The 10,706-nt window shown below is 50.7% G+C and overlaps 1 protein-coding gene across 2 annotated transcripts; it reads right to left on the bottom strand.

Moving 5' to 3' along the window:
* ANXA9 (annexin A9) lies at positions 478-10,589 on the bottom strand. Of its 2 annotated transcripts, none has more exons than XM_005677643.3 (14): positions 10,242-10,589; positions 9,965-10,123; positions 9,443-9,533; positions 9,171-9,267; positions 8,547-8,641; positions 8,183-8,296; positions 7,549-7,639; positions 6,351-6,430; positions 6,113-6,172; positions 5,593-5,677; positions 5,357-5,452; positions 5,212-5,270; positions 1,209-1,331; positions 478-983 (listed from the first exon to the last, which is right to left on the bottom strand). In XM_005677643.3, the coding sequence occupies exons 3-14, from the start codon at positions 9,515-9,517 to the stop codon at positions 921-923; spliced, it is 1,038 nt and encodes a 345-aa protein (XP_005677700.1). In that variant the 5' UTR covers positions 9,518-9,533; positions 9,965-10,123; positions 10,242-10,589; the 3' UTR covers positions 478-920. The 2 variants fall into 2 exon arrangements, with proteins under 2 accessions (XP_005677700.1, XP_017901547.1); XM_018046058.1 differs by having other exon boundaries at positions 9,997-10,123.

Here is a 10,706-nt window from a genome sequence, read left to right as displayed (position 1 = left end):
GTCTGCTGTTTGCCTTACCCTGTAGCTATGCCGTTAAGTATTTGACCCAGTTGAGGAATGCAAACCGTGGTGGGGGGTGGGGGTGCAGGGATGGTAAAGAGGCTAGAGGCGGTGGCCTGTCATTTCTAACAGAGCCAGCAGGGGGAGGCAAAAGTCCGCTTTGTCCTTTTTTTTTTCATGTGGATGTTGCTGTTTACCAACTTCAGTATTCTTGCTTGGAGAATTCCACGGACAGAGAGCCTGGCGGGCTACAGTCCATAGGGTCGCAAAGTGTCAGACACGACTGAAGCGATTTAGCATGCACATGTGTTGTTTAGTTGTTAAGTCATGTTCACCTCTTGCCACACTGTGGACTGTAGCCCACCAGGTTCCTCTTGGTTCCTGGTTCTCACTTATTTTGCCTGAAATTTCCTGGGGAAGAGAGAATAATAGGGGTGAGGGGGATGCACAGAGGAGGCAGGTTGTTGACAACTGCAGTTTAGAGCCTCAAACAGAACTCCTGTTGAATACCCAAGTGCACATCAAAGGCACCTCCAACTTCAAGGCCTCCTCCCAGCCAGTGTCCTGCTCCACCCAAACTTCAATCAAGGAACACAAATGACAGAGAAGTTTGCCAAAAGAAATCAAGCATCAGCGAGATGTTCTGGCCAGAATTCAGGAAGAATGAATAGGACAGAAACTATCCAAGTGACCTCGTTTTGCACACCCAGGACAGAGCTAGGGGACCCAGGTGCAGACATCACTTTGAGATGAGAGAAGTGAAGGAATTTAAAAGAAACTTTGAGTTCTGGCCTCAACAAGAAGCTGGAACATGTGGTGCTCAGTGAGGGGTCATCTTATTTGGAGGCCCAGCTGGTCTCCTGCAGGCTCAGCCAAACAAGAGAACCTCAGATCCTTGAGCGTCATGCAGGGATGAGGTCTCAAAGGTCTTCCGCCCTGCACAGGGCTAGTAAGGCTGACCGGCAGTCCCCTTTCACTGCATCCTGCAGACAGAAAGTCAGATGTTAGAAAGGCCTGCCACCATCATGGCTCAGGCACTCTGTTCTCTCCCTCGCGCTGGTCCAGAGCTTGTTTGGTTTCTAGAGTTCTGCACTAAATTAACCAGAGACCCAGGAGTTCTCCAGGCCATGAATATGCTCCACTGTGTGCCGGGTGGAGGTAAAGGATAAAGCTCTGGGGCTCCAGGTTAAGAACCAGCCAAGCCTCACCTGGAGGGAAGAGTAGAGGGACTTGCCAAATTTCTTTCTGAACTCGGCTCGGATGCTTAGAAGATCAGTCTCACTTCGAGAAATAAGGATGCGCATCAGTGCTTGGTAATTGGGTTCAGTCTCCTGGTAGAGGAAGAAACAGAATGGGGATGTGGTGGTAGGCAAGTTCTCACAGGGCAGGGTTTGGGCCACACGGTGGATTATTCTAGCGAGTGCTGGTGAGGAGAGAGTCAAGGAAAAGAGAAATAGACATTATCTAGGGCCAAATATTATCTGTGTCCATCCTCAAGGGAGATGACGTGGCAGGAAAAATCAGTTGCTGTGGGGAATATTTACAGCAATATCACTCATTCCTTCCGCATCTTTTCTGGCCTTGCCATTAGCTTAGAGTCTCACTCCAAGAGCAAGGACTCAAGAAAGGATAGGGATGTGCTACCTGTGAAGATTTACAGCATGATAGTCAAGAGACTGTTAACAGGGAATGTCTAAGGAGGACACTCACCCTATCCCTAAACTGTCATTGGTTTCTCCTGGTTAGACCCCTGAGGTTCAGCATCGTTTTCTTTCTCTTGTACCTGCAATGGGCCTCTTGCCTTTTGGTTAAAGACAGTAATGGAGGGTTCAGTTTAGAAATAATAGAGGTACATGTGTGCACCTGTGCTAAGTCACTTCAGTAGTGTCTGACTCTGCGCAGCCCTATAGACTGTAGCCTGCCAGGCTCTTCTGTCCGTGGTATTCTCCAGGCAAGAATACTGCAGTGGGGCACCGTTTCTTTCTTCAGGGCAGGGGTCAAACCCACTGTTCCTTATGTCTCCTGCATTGGCAGGTGGGTTCTTTACCACTAGTGCCACTTGTGAAGTGAAAGTCACTCAGGCGTGTCTGACTCTTTGTGACCCCATGGACTATACAGTCCATGGAATTCTCCAGGCCAGAATACTGGAGAGGGGAGCCTTTACCTTCTCCAGGGGATCTTCCCAACCCAGGGATCGAACCCAGGTCTTCCACATTGCAGGCAAATTCTTTACCAGCTGAGCCACAAGGGAAGCCCAAGAATACTGGAGTGAGTAGCCTATCCCTTCTGCAGGACTCTTCCCGACCCAGGAATTGAACTGGGGTCTCCTACATTGCAGGTGGATTCTTAACTAACTGAGCTATCAGGGAAGCCCCAATAGAGGTATAGTACATCATCAAATCAGGAGCTATAACTGATTATAATAATGTTATCATGAGAGATTTCTAAATAAAGTACTTTGGTTGCAAAAATCCTGTTTGTGTCACGAGCAGGGTACTGCTGCTGTCACCATTTTCTAATATCCTCTTTTTCAGAGTTTCCTCAGGCATCTGACTTCTGAGGCCCTTCCCAGAATTGCCTGAAACCCACACTTATGGCCACCCTACAGATCATAAACTCCTAGAAGAAACAAATAAAAAATGATGAAGGGAATATAGGATGCTATATTTTATTTGGACTCATTACCTAATTGTCAGTGGGCCTGATGGCTACTTTTTTTTTTTTCACTTTTAATTTAATCTGATTGGCTTTTTGGCTGCACAGCTTGCGGGATTTTAGTGCCCCGACCAGGGATCAGCAGTCAGAGCACGGACTCCTAACCACTGGGCTGCTGGGGAATTCCCTGATGGCTACTCTTTCGAATGGCATGTACACTGGTTTTGTATTGTGATAAAGATGGCTGAATACTTCCCAGTATCCATTCTTCCCTTCTTGCAACTCTTGTACTCCACAGTTGTAGAACTGGTGTAAGAGTTGCTCATTAAGCGAATGTTCCCAGTGTGTAAAGTGGCTCTCTACACTAAACTTATATCAAACATCATTCTTTTGTTACCTGAGAGTATATTTGGCATCTCATACTGCCCTAGGATCTTTATAAAGAACATCATTTCATGGTTCAAATTGGGCTGAATTTGGACTGCAAGGAGATCCAACCAGTCCATCCTAAAGGAAATCAGTCCTGAATATGCTTTGGAAGGACTGATGTTGAAGCCAAAACTCCGATACTTTGGCCACCTGATACAAAGACCTGACTCATTTGAAAAGACCCTGATGCTGGGAAAGATTGAGGGCAGGAGGAGAAGGGGACGACAGAGGATGTGATGGTTCAGTGGCATCACCGACTCAATGGACATGAGTTTGGGTAAACTCCAGGACTTGGTGATGGACAGGGAGGCCTGGCATGCTGCAGTCCATGGGGTCGCGAAGAGTCGGACGCGACTGAGTGACTGAACTGAACTGTCCTGAACCAGCCATCACTTAAAGGTCATTTTTCTGAATAAATATTTATCACAATTATGTTTTTACATATCTCTCATAAAAGAATAGTATGGAAGTGTCTTGACTGAGTTTTTCTTTTTTTTGATTTTTTTTTCCAGAAAAATAAACCTGCATCACTTCTTGACTCCTTCTTCTAAGATTAAACCCACAGTTTATATCCAGGAGTCTAGAGTCCTGTAATCTAAATACATTACAATCACTGCTGGAGTACAGGTTTGTTTTTATGACAGGAATTTAGATAATCACAACTTTTCAAGTGAAACCTAGTGTTCACTCATTATAATAGTACAGGATTTATTGGATAAGTACAATAATCTACTGTCAAAATGGAAATCTCTGGGTGATAAAATACATGCTTCTAGATGCTTCCTTGATGGCTCAGTGGTAAAGAATCTGCCTGCAAATGCAGGAGACACGGGTTCAATTGCTGGTCCAGGAAGATCCCACATGGCATGGAGCAACTAAAGCTCGGGTCCCACAGCTTCTGGCCCGAGCTGGAGAGCCCAAGAGCTGCAACTGCTGAAGCCCGACGCCCCAGAGCCTGAGCTCCAGGACAAAAGAAGCCACCAGAGTGAGAAGCCCGCGAACCACAGCAGAGAGGAGGCCCCACTCAGAGCAGACAGGAGGCCCCACTCAGAGCAGACAGGAGGCCCCACTCAGAGCAGACAGGAGGCCCCACTCAGAGCAGAGAGGCCCCGCTCAGAGCAGAGAGGAGGCCCTACTCAGAGAGGAGACCCCACTCAGAGCAGAGAGGAGGCCCCGCTCAGAGCAGAGAGGAGACCCCGCTCAGAGCGACGAAAGAAAGCCCTCACAGCAGTGGAAACCCAGCATAGTCATAAATAAATTTAAAAAAAGAAAATGTTTTAAGAAAGCTTCTATGTAACATTTTGAATAGTTGTCAATAGGCATCATGGTTTCTCAACCAGTGTACCAAAAACTATTCCATCTTCAAAGTTTCGGTGGGATTTTTATTCATATAGGTCTTGGTGGACAGTTGTACTAGGACACCTAGTTGAATGAGCAGAATGACTGGATTCTGTTCATGAAATTACTCAAACCAAGATTGTCAATTTAACTTTGGATTATATAGAACAAAGTCTGACCAGTATGGAGAAAGGTGATCTTGGGTACCAAGAGTAGGCTATAGCTTATAGTATAGACCAAAATGTCCTATAGGATCATTATGTGTTTTGTAGGGAGACTGCTGTGTGACCTTGGGCAAGGTACTTAACCTCTCTGTGCTTCAGTTTTTTTGTCTATAAACATGGATGGAGTGTTAATGTGAGTACTTACTGAAACGTGCTCAGCAGAGGCCCTGGCACACAAGGAGCCCCTCAGAAACTCAGAAACGGGCGGCTCTTTCATTCTTCTTTCTAGTGTTATCGCCACCCTCATTCTGGCAACAACTGAACCCGGACAAGACAGTGTATTTACAGAGCAAATTCATATCTGTATCTGGCCGCCTAGACATTCATTGGGCCAAAAATTTTAGCTTTAGGGCCCTGATGGGTCAATGGACTTGTCTCTAGCCACAGCTCCCTCCTCTACTCTTGACAAGACAATTTGTAAACTTAGGAAAAGAGAGCTCCTCCATGTTTACAAAGTAATACAAGATGGTTACATTAGCAACAGCGTGAAACTTCCTCTCTTGCCCAGGAGGTGTCTCCCGCCTGTTTTTGTTCCAAAGCAAGGGGAGAGGAGCATCAGTCTTACCTGGAGGGCTTGATGAAGTTTATCAGCAAAGTACAGGGGTGTGTTCCGAATCACCAAGGCTGAAAGGAAAGAGGCAAAGATGGAGAGAGACCACCGCCATTCTACAGGAGACCTCTGCCCCGTGGGTTCCAAGCAGACCCCTTACCTAGGTTGAGCAGAGCCACGCAGGCGGCTCCATGGAAACGGGCCCGGACAGTCTTCTCCAACTCATGCCCCGTGTACCACTGGTACTGGTTCAACACTGTGGTGCACACGGGAGGGAGTTAGAAAAATAAGTGGGGAAGGGGGTGGTTATCCCAGAGAAGGATGAGCCCTCCCCACCTTCCTCAGCCAGAACTCATCATTAGAGCAAGCTGGGGAGACCAGAAGACTCCTGTCTACCTCGGATGAGGTGTTCGGGATTGCGCTGGGTGAAGACAAGGACCCACGTCCTCTCTGTGCTGGGTCCTTCAGCCTGTTTTAATGCCTGGGAGCAGGGAGTAAATCAGAATCACTGGTTGGGGGATTAGGGAGCCACGGTTATGGTGTTCCCAGAATCCATAAACATGGAAAAGCTTATTTTAACCTATAAATTAGTTGCATTTGTTTATCTGTGTAGCACAGCATGCAGGACCTTAGTTCTGCAACCAGGGATCGAACCTATGTCCCCTGCCGTGGAAGGGATTAAATAGTCCCCAAATGCCCATGAGAGGAGAATGTGTGAGTTCAGGAGTCAGAGGCCGAGTGAGTGGAAAAAGCTTCTTGTGTGACATTGCCTGATACCCCATGTCCCCCTTACGTCACTGAGGATTCCTTCCCAAGACAAGGACAGTTTTGCAGGACAGTGGGTACACAGGTCACCGGCTCTAAGATACAGTGTCTTATGTGCACGACGGTGCAAACTCCCCCGCCTCTTGCTCACCTGGACGTCCTGTGCAGCCAGGTTATAGTCAATAATTCCAGTGTAGGCCTCGCGGCCCCCCTAGGAGGAAAAACTCTCAGGAGGACTCTTTGGAGGGCAGTTTTTTATCACCAGACCAACAAACCAAACCCTGGTCTTCCCCCAAAGCCCTCTCCTGTTCATTAGGTGCTCCCTAATGAACACAGGTGGGTGCTCCCCAGTGGGGTAACTCTATTCCGCCCAGACCAGTCCCCCTTACCTTGGCCAGGGCCAGGAGCAAGTCCCGCAAAATGCCCCTGGTCTCAGACTTGATGTCCTCCGCAGCGTCCACCTGGAAATCTGGGACAGGAGCAGGAGTTCTCTGAATCCTCCTGATTTTTCCCAATGAGGATACCTCTAGGACCTGTCAGATGCCTGTGCCCTGTCAATCCCGCCGTCCCCTGCTTGATGGCCGCTAGTTCCCAGGATGTAAGGCAGAAGCACCACCGTGGCCACCCTGAAAGCATCTCTAAGCTGCGAGTAACCTGTGCGCTGTGGGGTCGTGCCCTGTGGGGCGGCCTCATCTCCCGGTGTCAGACTGCTCGGGGAGGGAGGCAATCAGTTACTCAGGTGGTGGCCAGACAGTGAAAAGAGGATGGCGGCATCCATATCGTGAAGCAAGATGGCTAGGGCCAGTCCCCCTCCTTGGAAGTGAGGCGAGGTGATGAGGGAGGTAGAATGTGAAGAAAGAGAGAAAAGGGAAGGAAAAAAGAGAAGCAGGAAGGAAAAGGGGTAGGAGAGGGGTTAAGAAAATCGGCCAGGGGACTTCCCGGGACGTCCAGCAGTTAAGACTCCACACTTTCATTGCAGGGCACAATGGTTCCATCCATGGTTGAGGAACCAAGATCCCACATGCCCGGGATCTTTTGGCATGGCCAAAAATTTAAAAAAAAAAAAAAAAGATAGGCTGAGGTGGGACATCAAAGAAAACTGGGGAAAGCAAGAAAAAGAGTGGGTGTGTTAAGATGAGGGTGAGAAAAAACTAGTTACCAATTAGTGGGTGAGGCATGAGGCAGTCACTGCAGGGCTAAGAATTGACCCCTAGAGAGCAGTCCCCACCTTTCCCCCTGGCTGCATCGAGCTTCCATTCAGCCTGGGATGTGGTGTGATGACAGAATCAGCAAGGGGCTGGGAAGGTGACTTGGGTGCCCTTGGGACTGTCACAGGGCTCAACCTTGTCATTACCTCGGGATCCACCCTGGAGCCCCAGACCACGATGGTTAATGAATGCTTCTCTCTCTTTAATGATGACAACAGGCTGTCTCCCTGGGGAGACTGAGCCCGACAGTGGGGGAGGAGGAGAGACCCCAAGGGAACAACAGCAGCAGACAGGCTCCCAGAGGGCTCCCTGCAGGGAGCGCAGGGGAGGCGAGGACTGTCCTGTCCAGCTCTTAGAGCCCCCTCCTCCACACTCTTACTGTGTTTGTAGACTGCCAGGCACTCCTGCAGCTGGGGTGGGGTTCGGGTGGCGAGAATTTCCAAGGCCACATCTTCAGCAGAACCAGGGCCCTACAAGAGATTGGGAAGCCACTCTGAGACGGAACCATGTTGTTAGAATGGCAGGGAGCAGACGCTGACCACTTGTCCTCCTGAGGGTCAGCAGGGACTACTTTTCCAGGGGGCTTCTGCCAAGTCCACTCCTCTGGAGTGGGCAAAGCAAGGCAGTTAATGTCGTCTTTCCCTCAATAGGGTCATCACTCCTGGCAAAGCTCCTCTCCTGGTATCTTCAACGTGCTTAGTTGCTCAGTCCTGTCCGACTCTTTGCGACCCCATGGACTGCAGCCCACCAGGCTCCTCTGTCCGTGGGGATTCTCCAGGCATGAATACTAAAGTGGGTTGTCATGCCCTCCTCCAGGGAAATCTCCCCAACCCAGGGATTGAACCTTGGTCTCCAGCATTGCAGGCAGTTTTTACTGTCTGAACCACAAGGGAAGCCCAAGAATACTGGAATGGGTAACCTGTCCCTTCTCCAGGGATTTTCCTGACCCAGGAATTGCATCAGAGTCTCCTGCACTGCAGGTAGATTCTTTACCAGCTGAGCTACCAGGGTACCTTCAAGGCTGTCCTCAATTCCCGGGCATCGAGCTGGGCTGCAGGCTGCAGCAGAGCAACCACGATCCTCTCCAGGTTGCCAGAGAGTGCTGCCTGCAAGGACTTCAGTAGGTCCTACAAGAAACAGTCCCCATGGCAGAGGAACAGCATGAGGGCGAGAGTCCCAGGTGTGTGAGGAGGTTTGGGAATATTTGGCTGGCTCTCATCTCAGACCTAACCACCAGGCTTCCCTCCCCTCCAACAGACTGGGTTAAGCAGGGGGTAAGTGTTGGTCTCAGCTGGTTTCAACTACTCTTGTTGTGCCCAAGTTTCCTGGGGCCTTCTCACCCCAGCCCACAGCTCCTGGGAATCAGCGTGGTCTCACCTGCTGGGTGCGTTCATGGAAGGCTCGAGAGATGAGCTGCCTTTGCTCTCGGCTCCGGTTGGTCAGTACGTCCAGAATGGCAAAACGGTCCACACCTGAACCAAGGTGAGGTCTGGCCTGTGAGTCTGGCAGAGCCCTGTCAGGGTCTTTACAGAGTTGCGATCCCCTTATTCCTTGCCTTGAAGCCTCCAGAGGAGGAGATGACAAGGTCTAGGAAAAGCTACATCATCCCTACCACCATTTGATCCTGAAGAAGTTGCCAATGGCATGTAAATCTGACCCAAAGTTAAGCAAAGGTGGCCTGGTACAGTGCAGAAGATGGCCTTTTGGGATCACAGGCTTGCTTTAGAATCCCAGCTCTGCAATATTTTGAGCTGTGTGATCTTGGGCAAGGCTTTTGACCTCCCTGAGCCCCAGTTTCCTCATCTGTAAAATGGAAATAGTATGACTTGCTTCACAGGGCTCTTGTGAAAATGGAGATAAATACCTACTGGGTACCGGGCACGCAGGAATGAGGCATTCCACAAACATCTGTTGAGTATTGTCAGTTCCTCCTTCTAGCTCCTTGGTCTACAGACTGGTTTCTAAAAGATAGATGCCCAAGCGCAGAGGGAAAGGGCTCACCTTGGCCTGCTATCGCCTTCAGCAGCCTCTGTACATCCTTGTCCACATTGAAGCTCAAGAAGGTTCTGAGGGTACCCAGGGTGCCCCAAGCTGCGGTCTGTAAGATATGGGGTACCAGAGTCTGCCCATGTTCCTCCTCAGTGACCCAGCCAGGCCCTTGGCATAGCCTCAGGCTAGATCTTCCTTTCCTACTCCTCACCCTACCCCACAGCCTCTGCATTGATATAAAAATAATTTTTAAAAATAATTCCTACAATCCCAGCAGCCCTTACCTTGTTGGCAAGGCCCAGGTGACTGAGGATCTCCTGAGTTAAGGAGAGTCCCATCTTCCCGTGGGTCACAGACATGGTGCTATTGGCTGCCCTGGGGGGAGGGACATAGGAGCCAACTGAGGGGGACATCCCCCTAGCCCCTCAGGGCCTCTTTATAACCCCCAAGCCTGGGAGCCCTTTGCCCACTCCTTTCCCTTATTGCAGAAAGAAAGAACAACCCGCTTGGCAGGTTGGGGAGCCCAAGTGGAAGGTAAGAAGGGTACCCCCACCTTCCCCACCACTCACTGTCGTTCAGGAAGCAAGGTTTGATCAGGGATGCTGCTAGAACTGGCGCCAAAACAGACCCTCCCAGACTCCAGGGCTGGTCCCCAGGCTCCCCAGCCCCCGTGGTCTGAGATGGATGATCCCCTCCTGAGGTCCACCTCCCCCTCCCTTCCATGGCCTGGCTGGCTGTTTCTGAGGCAGTGTGGAGGAGGTGACGATTAAGTATGCAGGGTGGGAAATAACAGCACCTCCCCTCACCGTCAGCCCCAGACTACAAGTGAGACTGTCACCTGCCCGTCAGCTTCCACCACTGTGCTGTGTGGCTTTCACCCTCGGAGTTTCCTGCTGGAATCTTTAGGTCAGCAGCCACAGTCTCTGAGCTGAGGTGAGTGTGTGTTCTTGTGGGTACATGGGTACCTGGAGAAGGACGCAGGCACTCGTGTTAGAAAAGTCCTTTCTCCCTCTCTCAAGTGATCAACAAGTTCCTACCAATCTGCCCCCTCCCCCAGCATGAGAGCCCAGGTCCGGTGCTTACCCAGAGGTGCTGGGGGGGAAGCAGGTGTCGTCAGACCCTGGCGCGGTGCCTTGTGTGGGCACCAGCTCCGGTGTGGCCTGGTACAGGACAGCGGTGTGTGCCGCCCAAGCTGAACAGCCAGTCAGATGACCTCTGCAGCAGACCAGCCCCGCCGTCCTCGGGCTCTGGCCCCTCCCAGCTGTGGGAGAGGACCAGGCTGTACCGTGTCCCACATGCAAACACCTCCCTACAGCATCTCTCCTCCCAGGAACTGGCCTCAGCCCAAACAAGAGAACTCTGCTGGCCTCCCAGCAGCTCGGCCCTGACACAGGAGGCTTTGTGCGCTGCTTTCTCTGCGGGGCTGGGTTGGGACTACAGAAGCCCAGTCTCTGAGTCCAGTTTCTGACCTGGCTCTGCCTCTGACTCCAGCTCCCTGGGGGGGGGCAGGTCAGACAGGCTCCAGGCTGATTTGGAAGCTGATAGAGA

This window comes from Capra hircus, chromosome 3 (assembly GCF_001704415.2).
Source record: "Capra hircus breed San Clemente chromosome 3, ASM170441v1, whole genome shotgun sequence".
Lineage (NCBI taxonomy): Eukaryota > Metazoa > Chordata > Mammalia > Artiodactyla > Bovidae > Capra > Capra hircus.
The sequence above is the reverse complement of the archived record's forward strand: the minus strand, read 5'-3'. Positions and strand labels throughout refer to the sequence as shown.